General features: G+C 46.1%; 1 protein-coding gene across 1 annotated transcript; it reads right to left on the bottom strand.

Moving 5' to 3' along the window:
• Positions 1–11,869: 11,869 nt before the first annotated feature.
• LOC108790837 (nucleolar transcription factor 1-B-like) lies at positions 11,870–26,268 on the bottom strand. The gene is made up of 14 exons (XM_018561190.1): positions 26,247–26,268; positions 25,321–25,496; positions 22,891–22,974; positions 22,615–22,770; positions 20,468–20,532; positions 20,273–20,393; positions 19,272–19,382; positions 18,642–18,775; positions 15,888–16,029; positions 14,873–14,914; positions 14,009–14,122; positions 13,793–13,915; positions 12,050–12,160; positions 11,870–11,959 (listed from the first exon to the last, which is right to left on the bottom strand). Exons 1-14 carry the CDS (start codon positions 26,266–26,268, stop codon positions 11,870–11,872), a joined length of 1,491 nt encoding a protein of 496 aa, XP_018416692.1.
• Positions 26,269–26,662: the final 394 nt, after the last annotated feature.

Raw genomic sequence — 26,662 nt, 5'->3', positions numbered from 1 at the left:
ATTTTCTGTACTTTAAAGGAGAACTATGGGGTTAGGGCTTTTCCCCATAGTTCTCCTTAGGGTAACGGGAGGACACAAACTAGCGTCCTCCCGTCACCCTAGGCTCAGTATACTGCTGCTCGCGGTATACTGAGACGTCGCAGCTGAAGCGGTTTCCGACAATTGTGCCGGGATCCGCCCAGCTGCGTGCCTGACAGCTGGCTCCGCCTATCTAGAGGCAGAGCCAGCTGTACCCGCCCCCTCCCTGGTCCGTTCCGCCTGTCAGCGCTGGCGGATCGGAGGGGGGAGGGGGGAATCCAGCCCCTCCCTTGTCAAGGCAGAGAGCCGTGACAGGATCGAGAGGTGAGCGAACGCCGGTATGTGTTCGCTCACTTCCCGACATACTGAGCCGACCTGAGACAGTCTCATTGTCACAGGTCGGCTAGAACTATGAGGTGAGTGGAAAGCACTCCCCTCATAGTTCACCTTTAAAGCAAACATGGGAAACGTGAATGTATTACACAGATATAGAGAACGGGTTCTTTTTCATTTTGACCCGACATAAACTTTAACCATAGGCCTACTTTTAATGCCTACAGTAGGCTACAAAAAGTGCACACCGAATAATAGAAACACATAAAACCGCACCGCTCAATCATTGCAGAGAAAAAGTAAAAATAACTAATTATATAGCACACCAAAATCCCCGTCCCCGGGTTGCCTTTCCTTTAATGTTTATCCATTCGCCACACCGACCCGTCACTGCACCTACTGATGCCTTTGGTTCTGCATGATCCTATGGGGGGGGCATTTAAAGGATTTCCACTGTCAAATATGAACTCATTATTTGGGCCATGAACCGCGGCAATTCATCCCGGGAAATAAAATCAGCATCCGAAAATACACGTGAAATTCTCTAGAGAGCGCCATTGTGCGGGATAATCACAATGTGATCGCTCGGAATGAGAATCGCAAGTTTCTAAAAGGCCCGCTTATCATCTTTTTTAATCAGGCAGATACCTTGAGCAGAAGGTTGTATTATTTTGCAACGGGGAAGGGATAACGAATGTAGATAAGAGTGAAATGGCTGAGACTGTGATATCCATCGGAGGCTCTGTTCTGAAACAAAGTGTGTGTGCCGCCGCTATCATTTGATGCGATTTTTTTTGTGTGTGTGTGCGCCCGGATGAATATATAAAAAAAGAAGATCAGATGTATGTTTATGGTTTTATTTGTGAGCTGCTAATGGCTGCAATGAATTGTAACATGCTTGTCATTCACGCTAATTTATAACAAAGGCCTGTAATCTGAAAGCTCCGCGAGAAATCTCTCTCTCTCTCTTTGGGCTGTGAAATGGTGGCAACATATGCCGAGCCTACCAAACTATAATAACTCAAAGCCTGGCTCCGGGACGTGCGCAGTGACAAACATGATTTAGTATTCCGCGCACATGGCACCAAATATCACCCAATTAGAGGCCCTGATGGAACGGCGCTCGTTATGCTGTAATGTCCCAGCTTAGCAAAACTCAATTATTAAAAGTTAAAAGCTGAAGCTGATCTCAAGCCAGAGACCCGACCTGAGCTCTCCCTTTAAACCCTCCTTTTACGTAAAGTAAACTGTTCACTGTGGCCTAGCATGTAGAAGATATACTGTATTGATCTCTCATTTCAGGCTGCTTTGTCTATCTGCAGGAGGCTGGCACTGACTGGACTATTTTATATGTTGCACAGGACCCAGCTTTTTTCCAGCAATTCAAAATGAGGGGGGCATATCAATTTCAGCCCATTGACACACACACACACACACACACACACACACACACACACACACAGGGACATAGATATAGTTTTATGTTAGGCACATGTATGGATTTGTAGTCCTCTATAGCTGGTGGTAATCTGCATTGCGCTGTATAATGTATTATTGCTGGGATTTGTAGTCCTCTATAGCTGGTGGTACTCTGCATTGTGCTGTATAATGTATTATTGCTGGGATTTGTAGTCCTCTATAGCTGGTGGTACTCTGCATTGCGCTGTATAATGTATTATTGCTGGGATTTGTAGTCCTCTATAGCTGGTGATATTCCGCATTGTGTTGTATAATGTACTATTGCTGGGATTTGTACTCCTCTTTAGCTGGTGGTAATCTGCATTGCGCTCTATAATGTATTATTGCTGGGATTTGTAGTCCTCTATAGCCGGTGCCATTCTGCATTCATTGCTGTATAATTTTACACTTTCCATTTCACTATATTGCACACCACACTATTTTTTTCTTTTTTTACTTCCACCGGTCCAAGCTTGCTCCTGTGATGGACTGCAACCTCAATACAAACTAGTAGTCCCATCACTGGAGCCATGTTTTTAAAATGTATTTTATTTTATTTTTTATCCGATTAATCGAACTTAATAATCGGCTAACTAATCGATTTTGAAAATAATTGTTAGCTGCAGCTCTACATGTAATGTTTTATCGTAACACTGACAGATATTTATTTCCTCTCATAAAGATCACTGGACTCCCTTAGATAATGAATTCATTTCTCCCAGAAGAATGGCACCATCTTTGTTCAACCATCAACAAGGGTCGGCATCTACATCCTGTGCCAGGGCTAAGCAACCTCGGCACTCCAGCTGTGGTGAAATCTCTTCATGCCTCTGGGAGTCATGCCTATAGCTGTCAGAGTTTTGCAATGCATCATTGGATTTGTAGTTTCACAACAGCTGCAGTGCCAAGGTTGCCCAGACTAGCATGCCGGGTGACACAATCATGTAAAACCTGGTCCCTATAGAGAAGTTCTTGGCTGGGGTCACAAATGTCTGACGCAGTTCAGCTTCTGATGCAGCCTCTCACCTTGTGACTGGATACAAAGTTACAATGGTGCAGTCTGATCACTGGGGGAGGGGAGACTGAGGAAATGCTTCCTCCTGCCTGCAGCAGACCGATCACTGGGGGAGGGGAGACTGAGGAAATGCTTCCTCCTGAGCTCTATCAAAGTTTATGACTGCGTTAGAATGTGTGACCGGTAACGTGGTCACACATTTTAACCTAATCCCGCCCAGCTTTTTGGACGGTGGAATGTGTGACCGGTCACGTGGTCAGACATTTTAAAGGAGAACTATGGGGTCAGTGTTTTTCCCCATAGTTCTCCTTAGGGTAACAGGAGGACACAAACTAGCGTCCTCCCGTCACCCTAAGCTCAGTATATAGGGAGCTACAGCTCGCGGTATACTGAGACGCCGCACCTGGAGCGGATCCCGACGTAGATGACGGGATCCGCCCAGCTGCGTGAGTGACAGTTGGCTCTGCCTATCTAGAGGCAGAGCCAGCTGTACCCGCCCCCTCCCCCGTCCGTTCCGCCAGTCAGCGCTGGTGGATTGGAGGGGGGAATCCAGCCCCTCCCCTGTCACGGCAGAGAGCCGTGACAGGATCGAGAGGTGAGCGAACGCCGGTATGTGTTCGCTCACCTCCCGATCTACTGAGCCGACCTGTGACAGTCTCATTGTCACAGGTCGGCTAGAACTATGAGATGAGTGGAAATCACAATCACAATCTTTGATAGAACACCCGCAGCAAACTGATGACATCATCCCAGCCTCGGCAAAGTCATTGGACAGGAGCAGAAGGAATTTTTAATGTTAAAAGGGGGAGCTTTTTGTGAAAAATGATGCTGTTGCAGTATATACTGTATGTCAGGAATTTATTGATTCATACTGGTAAAGTAACCCCCTACTGCAAGGGTTAATAATAATTTCCCCCCGGAGTTCTTCTTTTGTGTTTTTCTGCAGCTGTTCCCACATACAGTAAAAACCATACGACTGCGAATTATACAATATATAGCTAGGAAGTATGAATAATACATTACATGTAATACAATATATATGTATAGATGTATATTTGAATGACAATGTATCAATATTAACATTTCATAAATATACGATTCCTGTTTATATATACGAGTTCTATAAGCTGTACGCACGCCGCGCTGCTACCTGCTACTAAGCCAAACTCCGGATTGCTTTTCACTCACCTCATAGTTCTAGCCGACCTGTGACAATGAGACTGTGACAGGTCGGCTCAGGAGATCGGGAAGTGAGCGAACACATACAGGCGTTCGCTCACCTCTCGATCCTGCCACTGCTCTCTGTCTGACAGGGGAGGGGCTGGATTCCTCCCCTCCAAGCCAGCGCTGACTGGCGGAACGGACGGGGGCGGGTACAGCTGGCTCTGCCTCTAGATAGGCAGAGCCAGCTGTCACTCACGCAGCTGGGCGGATCTTGACATCGATTTTGGGATCCGCTCCGGCTGCGGGTCTCAGTATACCGCGAGCTGTAGCTCCCCATATACTGAGCTTAGGGTGACGGGAGGACGCTAGTTTGTGTCCTCCCGTTACCCTAAGGAGAACTATGGGGAAAAGCCCTGGCCACAGAGTTCCCCTTTAAGACTTCAGTATCCCTCCCAGTCCCTGAACTCTGAGCAACAATGTATCTTATTTGTGTATCACTCGGCTGTAGATGCTCCAATCACCTCTGACACTGTCCTTCCTTCTGGAGGGGGGCTACGTCTGTTCCCCACGGTCCCTGTGTGTGTTGTAAAGTAGTCACCGCTCCAAGCTCGCTCCCGGGATGGACTACAATCTCAGGTTTAGTTTACTAATTTGTATTGAGATTGTAGTCCATCCCGGGAGTGAGCTTGGAGCGGTGACTACTCTACAACACACACAGGGACCATGTGGAACAGACGTGGTCACCCTCCAGAAGGAAGAACAGTGTCAGAGATGATTGGAGGATCTACAGCCAAGTGATGCACAAATAAGATACATTGTTGTTCAGAAATCCGGGACTTGAATGGATTTTTAAGATTTAACTCCGGAGTTTTGTGTCACTTTAATATTTCTCCCCTTACCTCTTGGAACCCTGGCACCTGTGACTAGACGTGTGACCATGCACATCATCTGGTGACCACACAATCCTAACTTCCTGCCCTGGTGACCACACAGTCCTTACTTCCTGCCCTGGTGACCACAAGTTGAGGGTAAATCATCAATGTGAAACTTTTTGCTGGACGAGATGAATAATGACATTTCTATATATAATGGTATTATAGGTGAGTTGGCTGTTTATGGGCTAAAACCAACCAAACTCACCTCACCTTCCTCTGCACATGGCGTTGTAATGACTGATTGTGTCCTCACCTCACACAGACGCTTCCGCTGCCCGAGAGAAAACGCGCATCCAATAGCCAATCGCGACCATTCTTTTTTGACGGACAGACGTGCAGGCCAATCAGCGGGCGGGAGCTCCGTTCCGCGCTTCACAACCTTGTGTGTGGTGGAGACTCTGGCGGGTTGTGTGACAGCGGAACCCTAATATTCTGGGTGGCGGGTTCCCGCCGCCTGTTTCTGTGTCCTGTTCATGACTTCCATATGGAGTATTGGCTTTGGCTGGAAGTTTCCGTGGAGGCTGGTCAGAGGCCGGTCGGCTGTGTTGTGTCACATGACATGCAGAAGGACAGTGCATGTCATGTGACAGTTCCAGAGATGGGTCTTGTATCATCATATACTGTAGTTTGGGGAGGGGAAAAAATGTGACTTTAATGTCACTTTAAGTTGTTATATATGCATGGCCATAGATATGAACATTGGATTTCACCCATCCTCACATATTGGGGGGAATTCATGAAAACTGGAGCATTTTTCTTATAGCAACCAATCAGCTTCCTTCTTCAGTTTGTTCAGTTGAGCTTTGAAAATGAAAGAGAAAAAGCTGATTTTTATGAATTTCCACCACTGACCATCATCACTTGACCCCGAAACGGACGGGAGAGGGGCGGGTACAGCTGGCTCTGCCTCTAGATAGGCAGAGCCAGCTGTCACTCACGCAGCTCGGCGGATCACGGCACAATTGTCGGGATCCGCTTCAGCTGCGCTTCAGCTGCAGCAGTATACTGAGCCTAGGGTGACTGGAGGACGCTAGTTTGTGTCCTCCCGTTACCCTAAGGAGAACTATGGGGAAAAGACTTAACCCCATAGTTCTCCTTTAAGAATGTATATGACATCATAAGCACTCCTGTATATGTCCAGACAGTGTTGAGCTGACACGCTCCTCCCCCTACATTAGTAGTTAAGGTTCTGGTCTCAGGGCACGCACCTCCTACCAGTCAAGCACTGTCAATCATACCTAATTAGCTATTAGTTTCCTACAGAGCTGCATGGTCAAACAGCGATGAACGCATGAGGGGTACTCTGTTGACCACACTAACTCAACATCCACCAAAATAGAACAAAGTGCTACATGCACCTCATAGTTCTAGCCGACCTGTGACAATGAGACTGTCACAGGTCGGCTCAGTAGATCGGGAGGTGAGCGAACACATGCCGGTGCTCGCTCACTTCTCGATCCTGTCACGGCTCTCTGCAGTGACAGGGGAGGGGCTGGATTCCCCCCTCCCCGCTCCGATCCTCCAGCGCTGACTGGCGGAACGGACGGGGGAGGGTACAGCTGAGCTCACGCAGCTGGGGGGATCTCGACATCAATGTCGGGATCCGCTCCGGCGTCTCAGTATACCGGGAGCTGTATCTCGCGGTATACTGAGCCTAGGGTGACGGGAGGATGCTAGTTTGTGTCCTCCCGTTACCCTAAGGAGAACTAGGGGGAAAAGCCCTGACCCCATAGTTCTCCTTTAAAGCCTTGTTCAAGTCTCGCATTTCTTTTGCTTCCACAGTCGTGTACTGCCAGGTACTTGGTTTCTGTGTTATGATTTAGAACCTTTTTTCCATTGTCTTCCAATTCCTTTTGTTGCTTTCTGCCCTCCCTGTCTAGTGCTTTATGCTGGAATAGATAAGCAATATCCACAGCCCTCAGCAAAGTATCCTCACACAGACTGTAGATTGCTAAGAAAGAGAGGGGGCCTGTCTGACCAGGTCTCTTAGATTAGAGAGCGCACTGGACAGTGTGGTCAATCTTTTGTGCCTATTAAACTATACAGTGATATTTACATACATTGCACAACTGCTATAACAAGAAAAGTGGGGGAAGGACTATGTGACTTGAGGTTGCCAGTACAATGTCTATAGGGCTTGTGTAATTTCAATCAAGGCTCAAAGTGCTACAGTCACCTGTACAGCTGAGGAACTGGAAGCCATTTTGTCACATGGACTAACATTGAAGCAAGTGCGGTCTATAAGTTCAAAAAACGAACCTGAGAGGGCCTACAATGTTCTTAGGGTACCAACATTACTCAGGTGTAGGCACATCTCCTGCAAATACTAATTAGATCATACATGTGGCAATTGTTTCTCATTTAACTTTAAACACTTTTGTTCCTCTAGGAATTGATAGGAATCAAAATAATCAACAAAAAGTAAGAAGTCCACCTGTTTTATCAACCACCAGAAATCGGTCGTTTGTGAAGTCATAATTGAGGAATAAATTGACAGTTTCAGTTGAGAAAAAAAACACCATTGTAGGTCTTCCATTGCTCGTCAATTTTGGAAAGGAAACAAAAATTGGACGTTCTATCCTTCAATAAAATGTCCAGGTGTATGGCCAGTTGTAGTCTTCGAATCAATCCCTACGCCGCTGTAGTACTCCTCCAATGGGTCCTAGGCTTAGGCTGAGCACATGGCCTCAACTTCTCTCCATGTTGAGAATAAGCTCCCGGGTTCAGTTATTCAGCAGTAAATGTTGGGCCCCTACTGCCAAATGAAGCTCTTGTATTTGAATTCAGTGATGGAGGAGGGGTTTAACCTTGTGAAAAGAAATTGAGGCCCACTATATCCAGCCAGGGGACCAAGGGACTTCACAAGGACCCAAGCATTAAAGGAGAACTATGGGGTTAAGTCTTTTCCTCATAGTTCCCCTTAGGGTAACGGGAGGACACAAACTAGCGTCCTCCCGTCACCCTAGGCTCAGTATACCGCGAGCTGTAGCTCACTATATACTGAGACGCCGCAGCTGAAGCGGATCCCGACAATTGTGCCGGGATCCGCCCAGCTGCGTGACTGACAGCTAGCTTTGCCTACCTAGAGGTAGAGCCAGCTGTACCCTCCCCCGTCCGATCCACCAGTCAGCGCTATCGGAGCGGGCAGGGGGGAATCCAGCCCCTCCCCTGTCACGGCAGAGAGCCGTGACAGGGTCGAGAGGTGAGCGAACACCGGTATGTGTTCGCTCACCTCCCGATCTACTGAGCCGACCTGTGACAGTCTCATTGTCACAGGTCGGCTAGAACTATGAGGTGAGTGAAAAGCCCCCCACCCCTCATAGTTCTCCTTTAATATGAAGAATAACACTTTTCACCACTGTTGTTATGTAGGCCCTTTTAAGCAATTAGCTTCAAGCAATGGCTGCCTCATATGCATTAGGGCTGTGAAGATGTCAACTTTTTTACTTAAGACATTTTTATTCATTTTTGGTAAACAAATGTAAACATCAAAAAAAATCTGTTTGAACATGTGCAGAAGATGAACAACGGTTCAGAAATACATATAAATATGAACAGAGGAGAAGTAGGGTTTCCTATAAAACTTCAGGTATCTATGGGCATAGAAAATGATGGGCATACAACTAAATCCTTTTATGGTTTGACAGGTTGGACCCATCTGGGGATGCTGATGGTAGGGTAGGCAACGTCAGGGTAAAGGAAAAATGTACAAAAAGGGGGCGCCTTCCCTAGTGCAGATACATTTTATTCAGGTACAGGCAAACAGTAAAAATGCTACTCACAAAAGTCAATAGATGTAAGCCTTAGGACCATGAACCAGGATAAGGCAAATGGAAGTAGGCAAGACAGTTCCTATGTGCCAAAGAAAAAATTGCCAGCGTTGACGTGTTTCCAGGGCACGCCCCCTTCGTCAGAACTTACCGTGTCCCGGAAACGCGTCAACGCTGGCAATTTTTTCTTTGGCACATAGGAACTGTCTTGCCTACTTCCATTTGCCTTATCCTGGTTCATGGTCCTAAGGCTTACATCTATTGACTTTTGTGAGTAGCATTTTTACTGTTTGCCTGTACCTGAATAAAATGTATCTGCACTAGGGAAGGCGCCCCCTTTTTGTACATTTTTCCAGATACCACAGTCTCCCTGGCTGAAGTGGGGCAGCATCCTGCAGTATGCACCTTTACTAAATCCTTCAAAGGAGTGGTTGTCCCTGGTGCTTTTTGTTTTGCTTTTATTTGTAAATTCAGGGTAAAGGCTCTGAGGGTGGTGACCTGGCCTAAGGCTCTCTTGGTTGCCTGAGGGACCTAAAATATATGAAGGACATTCCTACTTCCCTAGAATAGCAGTCCAACTTGAAGAAGAGTATTCCGTACGAAGCAGGAGAGGAACAGGAGAGAGCAAGGGGGTAGGAGGGAAAAGGGAATTGTAGGAAATGGAAGTAGAGGGAAGAGGAGAAGTCACTGTTTTTTACACTGCACCGTTGTAAATGCTTACTCGCTTGGACAAAACGGAGACCCTTCTCAAATCAAGATGTGTTTCATCCTCAATGGATATTATACATAGCGGAACAGTGTAAAAAATTATATCAGAACATGAGCAAGTTTGCTTTGCTCACAAGTGCAAATAGTAATTCTCAACTACCGTATTTTGCGCTCTATAAGGCGTTCCGCTCTATAGGACGCAGGCATTCTGTGACAGGGTTTATGTGACAGAAGCTGCAGTTCAGTGACCGCTGAGACAGGTGGCAAATATAAAAGTGGACAAAGTACTACACAAGTGCTAAACTGGTTCATGCAACAGGGGAATAAAGCAAAGCATGGGATACTTGTCAACTTGTATCACCCGTCATATATATTCAATACAAATGTGATAACTTTTTTTATATTAAAACTTCCTAGTTAGTGAGAAAACTACCTTTGTGTAGTCTGCAACAACATACAGTAGATTGGTTAGACAAAGGACAGCTACAGCCGGGGGAACCAGGGGAGGTATGAAGCAAATTGTAACATCGCTTCCGTTCACTGAGCGGTGTCGTTGGGACAACCTACAACACCCATCATGATATATGAATTGAAGTTGTGAATGAGTTTACATGTGGGTGGCTATGTGGCTGATCCAAACCTTGCTGGTTAGCACAGACAAGGACTAGCTAGTCTCAGTGTAAAGCAGCCTCCTGGATCTCTGAGCACTGATGACATCACTGGTTGCCTCCGGGTTGTTAATTAAAGGATATTCCTCACTCCTAGGTGGCAAGACCCTGATCAAGAATAGGATAGTAGAAAAAAATGGCTGCTTCCAGTATAGTGGACACAGGTACACTTTAAACACATCAGTCAGTCATCAGTCACATCAATCTCCTGAGGAGGTTCTTCTTCATCGTCATCATCCACCTTTTCTTCATTCTGCCAAAAGGGAACATAGCGGTCAGTACTAAATACTTCACAGATACCTATTCTAAAAACCAAGTCCCTCCCCATCCCTGCTGTCTTTTTCACTACGAGATAGGAGTTAACAAGCATGCTTGCGTACAAAGCTATGACCTTACTTCATCTTGTGTGGAGTTGATCTTTATAATGCATCTCCAGCCAAACCCTGACTGCAAAGTTTTAAGTTCTGGAACGAATCGGGAGCTGGTCCTTGTCAATGGCGCAGAAAATGATGGAAAAATGTTATGGGTGTCACGAGGGCGATCTTCCATTGGGGACACTTGTACTGGTGATAACTGTGGGGGATTTCCCCTCTCTTATAAATACTTACTCTCATTTCCTGTTATGTCTTTACAACACGAAGTGAACAGAACTCTCCCTACAAAAACACTTACAGATTTGTTCTGAGAGGTTACCTTGGATTTGGGGTTGGGTCTTTTCAGTTTCGTAGTACTCTTGCGCTTCTGCAAAGACAAGATAAATGTGCAAAATAAGCCTGATCTTCCCCGACATACCAAAGGCTTTTTCTTTCCAAGCTGGCATACTCACATTAGAATTCATCTGTTCTTGAGATGACAGACTAAAGGAAAAAAATATATATATTATATGCTGGAGGTAGGTGAGGGAGGGGTTTTTTCAAAAAATGTCCCAAAAAATGTACGTGGACAACAAAGAGCAGGGGTGTCTCTAGCCTTTTTGGGGAATGAGGCGGGGGCATGCTGATGGTGCACCCTAAGGGGGGTGGGAGGGGCGAGGGGAGCAGAGGTTGGTGAGACTCATCTCATCATCTCCCCGCCCAGCTATGGCCGGCGTCTCTGGCACCAATGTACCTGACCTTAAAGGAGAACTATGAGGGGGGTGCTTTTCACTCGCCTCATAGTTCTAGCCGACCTGTGACAATGAAACTGTCACAGGTCGGCTCAGTAGATCGGGAAGTGAGCGAACACATACCGGCGCTCGCTCACTTCTCGATCCTGTCACTGCAGAGAGCCGTGACAGGGGAGGGTATGGATTCCCCCCTCCCCTGTCCGATCCTCCTGCGCTGACTGGAGGAACGGACGTGGGAGGGGGCGGGTACAGCTGGCTCTGCCTCTAGATAGGCAGAGCCAGCTGTCACTCACGCAGCTGGGTGGATCCAGACATAATTGTCGGGATCCGTTTCAGCTCCGGCGTCTCGGCATACTGCGAGCTGTAGCTCCCTATATACTGAGCTTTGGGTGAAGGGAGGACGCTAGTTTGTGTCCTCCCGTTACCCTAAGGAGAACTATGGGGAAAAGCCCTGACCCCATAGTTCTCCTTTAACTCTTAAAAAGAGCCCCTTTATAGAGAAGCCCTAATGATCCACTGTGTTAGCTATCCAGGCCACTTACCTCCCCTTGCACCACCATATTGGCCCCTGGACCTTAGGGTCCTTTGCGGCAGTGCACCTGGTATAGTCTCCTGTTGGATTATGTCTAGGATCTTTTATTCAGAAAAAAAGCACAATTTCTTTGGGTAACACAAGTTAGTAATAATGTACGACCTTACATTGGAGCTTGATCAGGTTCTTCCAATTTCACCTTCTTGCCACCAGTTGTGGTGGCTGAAGCTGACTTGATGTTGCTTAACTCTCTCTGAAAAGAAGCAGGAAGGGGAGCCATTGATGGGGGGCCTTTGGAACCCCTCTAGATAATTATACTGCGTACCATGTTATCTCTTAATACCTCATATCGTTTATAATCTTGAGCTGCCTTTTTAATCCACATGATCTTATCTTTCTTCTCCATCTTCATCCAAGTGATCTCCATACTCTCCAGGGCTTTGGCTTGGTCATTCTGGAATTCAATAATATCTTGTAAGAATTTTCATTCTAGTTCAGTCATAATTATATTTAATGTTGAGTTCATTTATAATCAGTGCAGAAATCATTGATGTGCAGTAAGACGTAGCAAGAGATACAATGTAAACAGCGTAATAAAGCTTATTTCTGATTGGTGACAATGGGTTACTACGTTTTGGTTCAATAAATACAAACCAATTCAGACTTTAGAAATCATTACGGAACACACATAACGGAACGAGTTAGGTTGGCCATACACAGCTCAGATTTGGCACCCCCTGACTCCGCAAAAGTCGGCTACAAAAACAAAGCAGTCAGGTGGAAAATTATCATCTAAACAGGGTCTGCAACAAATCAACTGCTGTGACTGTTCGGGTATTCAAGAGCCGCAGCTGTCGGATGTCAGCATACAATGACCTTCAGGGAAGATTCCTTCATCCATGCAGTTTAGCGGGAATGGGGGAATCGAGTGGTTTCTCGTGGGGTTAAGAGAGAGAAATCTAAACGTGTATGGTGATCTTTTCTTTTAAAAAAATACAAAAGTGGAAAGATAGAGAGACAAGGCAAAGAGGAGGGAGAGAGAGAGAGAGAGAGAGGGAGGGAAAGAGAGAAAGAAGAGAATAGGGGGGGAGCAGGAGAGTGAAAAAGAAAGATGAGAGAGAAAAAGAGACGGAAGGAGGGAGAGAGAGAGAGGAAACAGGATGAGGGGAGGGCAACAAGATGGAGAGAGAGCAAAAAAGGGAGACAACTAGGGTTGCCACCATCCAGGATTCACCCGGACAGTCCAGGTTTTGAATACTGTGTCCAGATTTCATGGCAGCAGAAACCCGGACACAAGATGTCAGGCAGACAGGGGCAATCAAAATTAAGATAGGGGCTACTGGCCCCCCCCTGAAAATAGTCTTGACTGTTATATTTACATATGAATGGGCGGCACTATTTACATATGAATAAGCGATGACTTGTTCTCCCAAAAAAATGTCTGCACGTCGCTAAAGTGTTCGGGTTTCTAGGTGGCAACCCTAGAGACAACACAAGGGGAAGAAGAGAGGTGAGTTAGAGAGAAAGGGGTATAGAACGGGAGAACAGATAGAGAGGGAATGAGAGGCAGAGAAGTGTGTGAGAGTGTGGGAATGAGCGGCAATGCTGGGGCCCTGCGCTGCTAGGGCCAGGCCTCCGCCTCCTCGCCCCTCACCGTCGGCCAATAGTCATGTAAAGGACCCCGGCGGGCCCCCCAGACTGCCCGGGCCCCTTACATGAGTATCGGCCGTACCCCCAATCAGATGGCTGCCCTGCGAGGGGGGGTACAAAAACAAAAGCAGGAAAGATCAAACAGCAATGAATGAAGATCATTGAAGAATGTGAAAGTGAGAATGAAAGAGAGTGAGAAAATAAAGATCAGTGGAGGTGGATTATGGTCCAGGGACAGGCAACGATCACACCTATTAGATATTGACCCTTATACCACCTCTTCTACCATGACTACATTGTGATCATTGGTACATTTGACCCTTTTTAAATGAAAACAATAAATACAGAGAGCAGATATTGGGTGTTCTTGTCGTTGGCCTCCTGTGACATGTCCCTAGACGAGGACAACGCTGATATGGGAACATTTCCTATTTACCTTACACCGGGCGAGGTATTCCCCAATCACATTCTGTTGCCAAATTTCCTCAGCCGTTTGTGCTGGTTCTGGAAGTTTACTCGTCTCATCTGCTGCTTTCTTTCTTCCAGATCTGTCCTCGGCCTGAACAATTGATCGGAATAGAAAGAACTTGAAATAAAAAATAACAAAATGAAAAAATGCAGAAAGAACGTTACTTTAAATTCGTTGCCGAACCTTTGCTGCTTCCTGGGCTGCCAACTTTGATGCATGGCTGCTCAGTACCTTCTTGTTCAGGCCGACCATCCTTTCTTCTGCCAGAACCCTTTGTTGTTCCTCCTCTGGAAGAGTCTACAGAAGTAAAAAAACGCACATTATTACTGCTGACCTCCGGCCTTCCCTTCAGTCTTGCACAGTTGTACCGACTCCTCTTCTGGACTGAAATGGCTTCCTCTGATGTCACTGCACACTGGGAGCTTCTCACAATGTGCATTAGAAGCTGCAGGAAGTCAGATATAGCCCGCCTAATTTCCTGGCTGGAGGACATCCAGTATCATATAGCCCCTTCCTCTCCAGCCTGACTGTCCCTGGCCCGCCCCTTTCATTCAATGGATTTTAGTCCTTTCAATGATAGAGGCTCAGCATCACATGTGGGAATTAGCTGGGGCGGTCTTAATGCAAATACAGCCTGCTCAGGAATGCCAACTCCTTTAAACTGACATTCATCCATCAAGGCATTTTGGATATTTGCATAACTCCTCCCAAGAGCCAGCCCACTGCTTGCATCAGAGCAGAGGGCTCTTGAGAGAAGTACTGAGACAGGGTTCTGTGATGTTTTCAGGAAGCACCCTGCAGCCCCCTTTCTGCCCGCCATGATCTGCCTGCATTGCATAGAGAAGCAAAGAAACTATGGTATGTATTGAAAAATAAAAAGTTGTATTTACACATTTTATTAGCATGTTGGTGATGGGGGAGGGAGGAACCAGGGCAGGCAAAATGTTAGCAGAATTAACTAAAGCTTTGAAACACGCAGTCATGGTGCTGGTCTCTATAGGATGGATTGCAGCATACCAGCACATGTAAGAGCAAAACCAGACTCACCTTAAGGAAACGCCTTAGTTCCAGTTGATATTCTTCCTTTTTCTGCACAGAGCAAAATGATAAAACGGATCAACAAATGTACTTTGATGTAATTGTGTAACCAACAACCAGATCCTTTTACACCCCGACACATACAATATATTGCTTTACTACCTCTGACTACATGCTGGTCTAGCCCCTCCCACCCAGCAACAGATGACCACGTGGAAATCCCATTCCCAGTCAACTCCCACAGATTTAATTTGCTTCTAGTGCAAATACTCTATAACCAGGTACAAGTCATCCCTTTAAAAGAGAACTATGAGGGGCGTGCTTTTCACTCACCTCATAGTTCTAGCCGACCTGTGACAATGAGACTGTCACAGGTCGGCTCATTAGATCGGGAGGTGAGCGAACACATACCGGCGTTCGCTCACCTCTCGATCCTGTCACGGCTCTCTGCCGCGGACCGAGAAAATGCTTCAGTACCTGTGATTGGCGCTGCACGCTGTCAGCTTCCTGGCGGGCTCGGCGCGTGGAGCTGCGAACACGCCCGAGCTCATCCTTAATCACAAACCAGGGATCTTACTGAGCTTACCTCATGGCATCTCCCTGCAGAGAGCGGTGACTGTCAGTCAGGGTTTCTCCCCTGCCCTCTCCCTTCCTCCAGTACTCATTGGGACGGGAGGGGGCGGGCACAGCTGGCACTGGCTCTAGCGAGGCAGAGCCAGCTGTCAATCATGTAGCAGGGAGGATCCCAAGAATATTGTCAGGAATTTTCCCGGCTGCAGCACAGCTCTGCACTGTCAGCATATAGTGGACAATAGATTTGGGTCACAGGAGGACAGTAGTAAATATCCTCCTGTGACCCAAAAGAGCACTAACCACAAAAAAGGTTTGGCCATAGTTCTCTTTTTACTTGAAAAGCTATAAGGCAGATTCAGCAGACATCTCACAGCTGCTTTTTTTTTTTGTTTGTTTTTTAGCTGGGTCCCCCAATCACAAAAATGTGAGACCACCAAAGTTTTGAGGTTACCTGCTCCAACTTCTTGTGATGAACATCTTTATCCCGCTGAGAGAGCAGCTTCCATTTATGACTGCACAGCGCCATACGTTCTTTGCTGGGCACATCCTTCAAGCTGGCCATCAGCTCTGCACAGTACATGGAATAGCTATTTCTGTTGGGGGGAAGAAAGGCCGAGGCATTAAATATAACCTCACTTGTTCTGCCTGATGAAGGGGATCCTGTGTGACCCCGAAACGTTGCAATAAGTGTATTGTTGCATGAAACGTCAATAAAGAGACGTTATTCTACCTTGGAGTGCCGGTGTCCATAATTTCCTATATTCTATTCAGACGGTGGCCATCCGTCGACTACTGATGCACCCAACCTATCATTACGGATTAGCGGTAAGGAGTGCAATGGGTACACGGATTATTAAATATAACCCGTCATACAACTTGAAGGTTCTGGGCTAGCCCTGCAATGTCCAATCCAGTGGTGTGCAGGTACGGCCTCCAAAGCTTTTGCTTCTGCAAACACAGATCCCGATAGCTGCTATAGTGAGACCAGCTCGAGCAGTAGGAGTAGGAATTAGATTTTTGTCTCAGTACACTAGGAAAACACATCCTGGGTAAGGAGGGGTTATAGGTTGGCTGGCTTACAACCTCCTGTAGGTGGCAGAATAGGCCGACTGTTACGGAATTCCTGTGTCCCTCAATGGATGTTAGAGAAATGCGCAAGTCATGGATCCCAACTCCAGCTGATCAAGAATTGTGCCATTTTCTTTGGCACAAATATGCCCAGCAGAACCAGAACCTCGAATCAACTTAGAATGGTCAGATTCACCCCCAGTTGATGTACTGTCTTTTTTGCTCCATTAGACGCACTTTTTTCCCCCCAAAAGGAGGGGGAAAATGTGCCTGCGTCTTATAGAGCGAATCCCGACGGCCGAGACATGCAGTTTCGGGCGCCGGGCGAGTAGTAGGAGCCACTGCTAGTTTAATATGAGTGATCTAATGAGATCGCTCGTATTAAAGCCGAGCAGCGGCGGCGGCGATCGAGTTCAGCAGTAGGAGCCACTGCTCGTTTAATAGGAGCGATCTAATGAGATCACTCGTATTAAAACCGAGCAGCGGCGACGATCGAGATCACCACAGAGCAGACGAAGAACGGAGGTTCTTCGTCTGCTCTGTGTGATCACTGAGACCGTGGCGCTGTAAGCACAGCGCCACCTGTCTCAGCGGTCACTAACTGCAGCTTCTGTCACAGCTTCTATCATAGAAGCTGTGACAGAAGCTACGGTCTGTCGAGTGCTCCATAAGGCGCGCCGGACCTCCCTGCGTCCTATGGTCCTATGGTCTTATGGACCGCAAAATACGGTATGTTCTCCTATAAAACCCTTCAGTATTTATTGCAGCACAGAAAATGTCTAACCCTTCTAAAAATGACAGAAGACACATCATTTTTTTGTGTATTAAAGGGTATCTATGGTCAAAAACAGATTGAAGTTCCATTTGTTCTCCCCCACTCCGAATAACCATATCCATCTAGAAGTTTGTAAACTTACTTATTGAACATGCCCATAGGATGGACTTCCTCAATGCACTGACACCATTTCACTCAACCCTGTAAATATGTACTTCCTTATGTCACCTCTATCACAGAGCCGGCCTTCTGAACTATAACCCAACATCTGAACAATGTAACCTTATCATTGCTGGCTGGAAGCAGTGCATGATGGGATATGTAGTCTTAATAATTCAATCGCATCAAGCAGCAGGGAAAGAGATACAAAGCACACTGGGAATCCAGGAAGTTGTTGGGAGTGATGGGCAGATGGAAGGCCCCACTCACTACATCAAAGGGATTTTTTAATGTAAGCTTTAATTGCATTAATAGAAACAACTCTACTATGTATTCCTATTACAATGCTGATGTCATAACAGGAGAGGATATGCTGCGGCTTTACAGCTCCTTTTAAAGTGTTTTTCCAGGTAAAAAATCAAAATGTTCTTTGAATAGTTTCATATAATTTACATGCAATATTCATATGCTCATGATTCAGTTACCGGATATTATACATCAATCAGTTGACATTGCCAGTTCCCTGTCTGTAATTGATTTCCGGGGTCAGGCCAACAATGATGTACAGTTGCCATTCAAATAAAGAATCCCGCCAGCGTTCCCATTTGCAGTACTGACTGGACACATCAGACACTCCCTCGGCTGCACAGGCTCTCATGCAACACACAGGCTCGCTGATAGTCTCTGCCCAATACATCTAATGAATCAATGGCGTCTGTTTATTGACGCATGAGACGTAGCACAATGCATCAAAAAGCAACGTTTTGGAGTCTCACAAGATCCCCTTCATCACTCATTTTGCCTGATGAAGGGGATCTTGTGAGACCCTGAAACTTTGCTTTTTAATGCATTGTGCTATGTCTCATGCGTCAATAAACAGACGCCATTGATTCATTACTTGGAGTGCCGGTGTCTATGTGATTCTGTGATTATAGACAGTTGCCAACTGTCGACTGCCGCAGCACCCATCTTTTATATGGAACATTTTGAGTGCGATGGGTTCATGCACTGTGCCCAATACATCTGCCACATAAACTTGAGGATCTGCGGCCAGTGCAACCATAAAGATTTATGTTGTGTTTAAGATATTAAGCTGTTATTGAAGCGCTGTTGGGGACGTTTGGTACACATTCCCTTGCCACCTATTCTTAAATCATCTATCCGCTGTGCAGGAAAACCCCAAACTCAGCGCTAAGAACTTACGGTGGGGGTTTAGTTGGCCGTCCGTCAAACTTGTCTTTAAGTTGACGTTCTGCCTTGGTCAGTGTAGAGCAGGTGATGTCCTCTTCTGAAATATTCACCTCTGGGTGCTTCTCAATGAACTCTCTCATTGCGTTCTGTAAAAAGCAGGATATTGAATGAAAATATGTAATGAAAACTGAGAAACTACTTCTGCAATCACAACTGGCCGGAAACAGTCCACCCCGTCCCCAATATAACCAATCAGGTTCCATCTTTTATTCTCCACAGCAGGAGGCTTTTTTTATGATGACCAAAGGAAGTCACCAAAGGAAGGCAGTGTCAAAGGTTTCATGGTTTCTTCCTGTCTTCGTAACCCCTTCCAGCTGCGGTAACACCAATATGAGGCACTAAGGAAGTGACCTTTCCTCCACGGTATCATGTATATGCAGCATGTTTTCATGCAGTGCCTAAATCTCCATCCTACGTGATTTGTCCAGACATCCTCGGGGGCATCTAAGGACATTAAATATTGGTCTCTCTGCAAACTTCTATTGATGTCTCTTTTAGGTTGTATTAGCGTGGACTTATAACAGGTTTATTACACTTCCCCCACACTATAAAAAAAGTTTTGGCTGGAGTGAGCACCATTACCTCGTATAACTTCTGCTGTTCAAGTGCTTTGTGAATCCACTTTAGATGCTTCTTATCTGAAAGCTGGGACCACTGTTTTCCTAAAACGTCCTTCACATCTTTAGTGCTGGCCTGAAATCAAAGACAAAGCTTTACTCTCTGATCAACTCTCGACTAAAAAATCACATCAGCATACAGCTTTTAGATTTCTAGGACCCTGTACCTGATTCCTCCCACCACCCCACCTCATTCTCATACTCAACTCCCTCTACCCACAGCCCCCTTTGACATGATTCAAGCAGTCTTTCTAGTTACCCCCTTAACATGCTTTCATTACCCCCATGTTAATCCCTCTCACACAGTAACCCCTCAGTATCCTTCCCACTCCTCGTGTACCCTGACCTCACCCCTCTCTCCACCCTTCAGTCGAAACACTTTTCCCAATCACACACAAAAAAGATAAACTATCCAAAACACGAGCTGGTTTTAGACACATTTTCTTCAGTTGGTACAAAGGACCATTAATTAAATCCCTGTGGGTCATGGCCAATCTGGACCCACCACACTGATTACACAAGACCTTTAAGTCTCCTAGTATTGTTACCTATAATACAGGTGAAACTCGAATAATTAGAATATCGTGCAAAAGTAATGGCAGTAATTGCTGCAAAAGGGGCCCAAACCAAGTACTGAGTACATATGCATGCTTGTACTTTCCGATATTGTTCTATGTACAATCCTTGTTTTATTGATTGCATGTAATAATCTCATTTTCTGAGATTGTGGATTTGGGGTTCTTGGGGGTTTCATGAGCTGTAAGCCATAATCATCACAATGATGACAAATCACGGCTTGAACTATCTTGCTTTGCATGTAATGAGTCTCTCTCATATATTAGTTTCACCTTTTAAGTTGCATTAGTGAAATAAATGAACTTTGCACGATATTCTAATTATTCGAGTTTCACCTGTATGTCAATAGTTGCCCAAAGACTCATTCTCTAAACAATGTTTTACACTTACATCAGGATTTTGCTTAAGGTAGACTGTCCTCTTGTGGTCATACCACATCTGCTGAGGGGTCTTGGGCTTTTCTGGGATGTCCAATGTTTTTGTGTTCTGCCAGAGGCCCAGGTGCCCCTCCCTGTATACAGAAAGGAAAATTAGGCAATGCCACCCAACTCAGTAAAATGATACTGGTAAGTTAACCACAGTCACCTAAATCTTGCCAGGTTCCTTTCAAAGTCTTGCTTCTCTCGCTGGGAATCTTGGATGTATTTCATCTGGAAAGACAAGATGAGATCTTGGGTCATGCAACCTTCAAAAAGTAACAGTTAAAGAAACATTTCATCTGAAGCTACAAATTGGATCAATGTATGATGCCTTGAAAAACAAAAAAATCTCCATGTAAACTCTTTAAAGCTGAAGTGTAATGTACACATATAATACATTCCATTCCAATTATGAATTATTATTTCAAGAAACAAGCCTTTCAAGACCAAGTGATATCATCACTTGGTCCTTCTCCTAGTCTTTGCTCTATAGTAGGATTGAATTTGGTGGGAGGGGCCAGCAAACTCCCGGAAACATGAAAACACCATGCCGTTATAGGAACATACATTTTACTTTTATTATTATTATTTTTATTTTTTATTATGCAGGATTTATATGGCACCAACAATTTGCGCAGGGCTTTACAATATAAGGAAGACATTACAATTACAATACAATTCAAGACAAGGTGGTAAGGAGGGCCCTCTAAAAAGGAGGGGCAAGTGATACATGAGGTGGTGCATCCATTTAGATGTGTATCCCTGCTGGCCAATGGCTTCTGCAGCCTTTAGCTGTGGAATGTGCTGACCAGTTACACTCTAACTTCTGTAATCAAGCAACTGATCAGAAGACTGTTGAGCTAAAGTCTGCACCACCCAGTGGCCAGCAGGGATGCACTTCTAAAGGGATGTCTCTCTAAAGGTGCGGGAGGGGGGGGGGGGGGTGAATTCTTTCATGTAATGCTGGGTAGCAGCAGTACATTGACTGGTGCCAGCCTTAAAGATCTTGGCCCCACATGAGGAGGAGCCATTATTCATGGCAGAGAAAGCTAATGGCTGTTAGAGGCAGGCCAACAATAGTAGAGATGAGAAGGAAAGGGGATTGATGATGATTGTAATTAAGGAGGGATCAAGAAAGCTACTGCATTTTTATCGGCGGGCTGACAATCGGTTACCGCTCCGGGTGTCACCCAGCCTCGGGACGCCCCTGTTTAAAGGGTTATACGGTGGAGATGCTAGTTTGCAGGGAATTGAGATTATTCAGTTTCAACACAGGGGGGGGACTTGCTGCAAGTGTGGAATTAACGGTAAGGCTGCAGTCCGGCTTTAACTTAGCTGTTTAAAAATATTTAGAGCTTACAATCTAAAAGGGAGGGGCAAGTGATACAATAGGTGGTAGCTGTGTGGGAATGAGTTGTTTGAGAAAGTGTTAGGGTAGGAGCGAAGTCCCCCTGTTTGCTGGATTGGAACCCAATAGCAGGGAACAATACCAGAAGGAGAGTCCAGGCTGAGGTACAAGATAGGATGATTGAAAATGCTTTGTCAGAGTACAGTCCGGGTCGAGGCAGGCAACGAGTATCATAAACGGTGAGACAGGCCAGGGGTCGATAACCAGGAGATCCAAATAGCAGGGAAGGAAGGCAGGAAACAGGAAATGAGGCGTCATATCTGCCTTGGGAATGGCAGAATAACTCTGGCAACAAGTCTTGCCTCTGGCTGAAATTTAAACCCAGCAAGGGCCAGTGACGCCCCCGTTGTCTGGCCAACAAGGAAGCCACGGGTCCCTGGGAACCAATGGTACGGCTAGGAGACAGGGAGTGGTCGCAAGGCACTCCCTGGCAATGACTAGCACCCGAAGCGACTAAGAAGCCACGTCAGCGCCACATGCGCACGTCACGCATGCGCTCATGTGCGCACCCGCAGCCTGCCGCCGTGCACCAAGTCACCCCAAGAAGGACCCTACAATCTCCGCTGCCTCCCAGGTAGGAGGGCACCCCTGGTCCCACGGCAGAAAGCAATAGTTCAGTGGTTGAGGTGGGAAAGGCTTCCTTGAGGAGATGAGTTTTCAGAGGTCTCCTAAAAGCAGAGTAGGAAATTGCCGTACAAGTTGGGGTAGGGAGTTTGAGAGGATGGAAACGACTCTAGAGACGTCCTGGAGGTGAGCGTGGGAGGAATTGATGAGGGTTCTAGAGAGCAGGACGTCTTGGGAGGAGCAGAGAGGATGGTTAGGGTACTGTCCACATGGGTATAGGTCTGCCATGCATCTCACTTTCACGGATCACCCGATGCCAAATGTATGCTGTGCTCCTTTACCTTTTTATGCTCTGGTAACTCTTTATATTTTTTAGACAGGATCCTGGTGAAGTCCGCGTGGCTTATCTCTGGATATAGCTTGGCATATTTTGCTTTCTTTTCCATAAGAAAGCGGTAGTAGGGGGTCAGTGGCTTCTTGGGAAACTCTGGATGTTTCTGAAAGATGACAAGGAAGACATAGACTGAGTATTAATTGCATCCTCCAGGATCTGACGCAAGGTTCACAAGATACTCTTCTTGGATACCAATGGAACATGTTGTCATTGATTTGCTCACCTTCAGATTCTTTCCTTTGTATGGGTTCTTCACATGTTGTTCTGCGTCCTGAATCAGTTCAGTCAGCGTACGGAACTTCCTGACCTGCAAGTGATAATTTATGTGTTTGTATTATTACATTTAGGGTTACCTGTAATTATGGAATGAATGAAATGCTGTGAGGAGGGAGGCACTTCGTGTAAGGCCCACATCTTGTATATGACTGAGGTTGGGCACAGTACCCACTGGGACTTTTGGGCTGAGATGAATAGGAGGACTTCAGAGCTGATAAGTGGCAACGCTGGATCGGCATGTGCGAATGTAGTTCATATCTGGGATGCGCCAAGAAGGGTGGCTACATACCATAAACAGCGGGACCATGTAAAGTCATTGTAGCCCCCCATAATAAAAGGGTATTCAGCAGAGTGTTTTCATTTAGATTTAGGATTCTACTAGACAGCACTGTTAGTCAAAGATCCAGATGACCACAATGGTCATGGGTTTATTGACATATATAAACTTAAATAATCATGGTTTTATAAATAAACATTGAATTAATGACACAGGATTCCCAGAGCACTATGTGAAAACCAAAGGGCCAGAATAGCAGGCTCAAACTCGGCTCAGTCATATCCAGATGACCACAATGGTCACAAGCTTATTGACATATATAAACTTACATAATCATGTGTCTGTGAAGGTTCTCATTCATCCAGGTCATGGTATAGCTGTATAAAATAAGTCAAGGCAACTGAACTTGCTGTATTCTTCTTGAAAACGTTTCACTGCTCATCCAACCAGCTTTCTCAATTGTGAATTGAGAAAGCTGGTTTGTTGACCAGTGAAACGTCTTCAAGAAAAATACAGCAAGCCCAGTTGCCTTGACTTATTGTTTACAGCTTTACATAATCATGGTTTTATAAATAAAGATTGCATTAATGACAAAGGATTCCCAGAGCACTATGTGTTATCCTAAGAGCCAGAATAGCGGATTTAAACTCAGCTCAGTCAAACGTTGGACTAAGCTGCCTGATGACTTATTCCTTTAATGAATTCAGCTTGAGTTTGGAGTTCTGTAATCAACCAGGCTCCTTAAAGGAGAACTATGAGGTGATTGATTTTCACTCACCTCATAGTTCTAGCCGACCTGTGACAATGAGACTGTCACAGGTCGGCTCAGTAGATCGGGAGGTGAGCGAACACATACCGACGTTCGCTCACCTCTCGATCCTGTCACGGCTCTCTGCCGTGACAGGGGAGGGGCTGGATTCCCCCGCTCCGATCCGCCAGCGCTGACTGGTGGAACGGACGGGGGAGGGGGCGGGTACATCTGGCTCTGCCTTTTGATAGGCAGAGCCAGCTGTCAGTCACGCAGCTGGGTGGATCCCGGCACAATTGTCGGGATCCGCTTCAGCTGCGGCGTCTCAGTATATAGGGAGCTACAGCTCGCAGTATACTGAGCCTAGGGTGACGGGAGGACGCTAGTTTGTGTCCTCCCGTTACCCTAAGGAGAACTATGGGGAAAAGACTTAACCCCATAGTTCTCCTTTATGCAAACATAAAAGCTGAAATAGGTACCATGTGAAAAGGAGAATAGAGTGCCAGCTGCGCCTGCTAAAGAAGTAACAGCAATTTAATATGCAATACATATTTTTTCACTCCTAATATAATAAATGAAAAAAACTACTGCACATCCCCTTTAATCTTAGCTTATAAACTCAAGCCCACCACCACACTCAGCAAGCATTTACAAAGCAGACACATTGCATCTGTAAAGCTTTAAGCAGCTTTCTTAATACTCTGAGCACCCAGCAATACGGTTGAGAAGGGCCCTTGCTCCCTTGTGTGGAAGTAGTGGCCTCTCTGCAGAGGTCCCACATGTCCCCTGCTGAGTCAGAGCTCTCCAATCGGCAGGGATCATTTGATTTTCTGATTAAAGAGCTGTGTATACGGCTCGGGGGAGGGGGGAAATGTCGGACCACAGCAGAGAGACCAGTGCTTCCACACACATGGGGAGGGTCCCTCTCTACAGCATGCTGGCAGGGAACAGGCTTTCTTAAGAAAACAAAGGGCTCTATTCACTAAGCTGCCGAAGGATCTAGCCGTAGCTTCGGCCGATCCTTCGGCTAGCTTCGGCCCCAGGACCCCTTCGGGGTGCTGTACGGGCTATTCACTATAGCCCTACAGCTCCCGAACTTGGCTGAGGGGCTCAGTCGAGCCGAACGCATATGCATCGGCTTGGCTGAGCCGCGCTGCAAGCACTTATTAAATCTGCTTTACAACTGCGAGCCCGGAGCCCTCCAAATATGACACTCAATACCGTCCTTCCAGGTTCTGGAGAACAACCCCGGCTGGATTGGTCCCTCATTCTTCTATGTCACCCAAAACACAAATTTTGGCACCATGTGGCACTGGCAAGGACACCCTCAGTCCCCCCCGTCACTCCCCCACCTTGTTTGCAATCTCTGTCCACTTCTGGCGACACATGGACCCGGTGTAGTTCTTGAAGGCTAGCTTGTTCCAGTCCAAGTGGGACTCGGTAGTCTTGAAGTAACTGCTATCCTGGCCTGGCAGGAGAGACTTCATTGTTTCCAGGAGAGTGAGCATGTCCTCTTGGGACCATTGGTCTGAGGAAAGAAGTCAAAAAATGAACACTTAAATCAACATCTACATGGGTTCAACTGTCTTGAGTTTCGGTGGGTCTGTCAGGGTCAACCCATGCAAAAACAATGCAGATTGGGTGACTGACTTCTTGTGTCTTTCGAGGTGCAATCTACAGACACTAGCATGGAGCATGGAGCTGGCTTCTTGATTGCGCAGGAAGCCAACTCCATGCTGTTTGGTCGGCCCCATATTGATTGGCTGGGAATCCAATCAGCATGGAGCCGGCCAAATAGCATGGAGTTAGGCGGTTTGTCTGAATCGGAATTATTATAAGCCTTAATATATGAAAAACTTATTCGGTCGCATAATATTTAGTTTGAGAAAGCAGGGCGGCCATATCGGCCACCAGCGTGTTCTGTGCATGCGTGCCACCATCTTGGAGGCGGTGCGCATGACGTCACATGCCAGTATAGGCGCCACCATCTTAGTGTATACCTAGATATATACCAAGATGGCGGCCCTCAACAGGCCCAACATGCAACATCCAGCGAACTGCCTCCAGGATGGCGGCGCGCAGAATGCGCCGCTGGCCAATATGGCCGCTGAGCGTTTCTTTCTTTACATTTGCAGTTTCAGATTTGGAGGTTCGTTGACTCCGAATCCGAAGTAACATAAAAATGTGTTATGTTTCACGAAACTAATGACATTTTTTTTAGTTTTTGTTCATTTGGTCTGAAATTAATTTTTAGTCTTTGCAAATGTCTACTCCTTACCCTCATCATCTGGGGCGGTCATGTCCTTAGTGTCCTCATTTGGGGCAGTCATGTCCTTAGTCTCATCAATGGGGGTGGTCATGGTGGTGTTGGTTTGCCCATCAGCTGCTCGGCTCAGCCTTCGCCAGGCAGAACCCGAGCACCAATTTAGAACAGTCTGTAAGCAAGATATGACAAAAAAATATATAACCAATCGCTAACATTAAAGAGGAATGTTACCCAAATCTTCAAAATAACAACAAATACACCTTTAGAAATGTTTAGGAATGACAATCTACACACAGATACTTCTAGATCATTGCCGGCTTTGCATACCTTGTTTTTTTTTTTCTTGCCCAGTCTTCTCACAGCGGCCATTTTTACTAAGGGCGGATAAATCCATCTCCCTTTACTTCCTAAAACTCTGTCACATGTGA

The sequence above is a fragment of the Nanorana parkeri genome, unplaced genomic scaffold (genome assembly GCF_000935625.1).
Source record: "Nanorana parkeri isolate BGI_ZX_2015 unplaced genomic scaffold, ASM93562v1 scaffold506, whole genome shotgun sequence".
Taxonomy (NCBI): Eukaryota; Metazoa; Chordata; class Amphibia; order Anura; family Dicroglossidae; genus Nanorana; species Nanorana parkeri.
Note: the sequence above shows the minus strand (reverse complement) of the source record. Positions and strands in the feature narration are given on the sequence as shown.

What these genes read in the sequence shown, in the direction of transcription:
- LOC108790837 (XM_018561190.1), bottom strand. Translation starts at nt 26,268, where the DNA reads ATGACCGCCCCAGATGATGAGG. An exon ending in AGTTACCAGAGCATAAAAAG is followed by an intron (nt 20,533 to 22,614) that starts GTAAAGGAGCAC and finishes TTGTCTTTCCAG; the next exon opens with ATGAAATACATCCAAGATTC. An exon ending in AACAGCAGAAGTTATACGAG is followed by an intron (nt 18,776 to 19,271) that starts GTAATGGTGCTC and finishes TGCTTTTTACAG; the next exon opens with AACGCAATGAGAGAGTTCAT.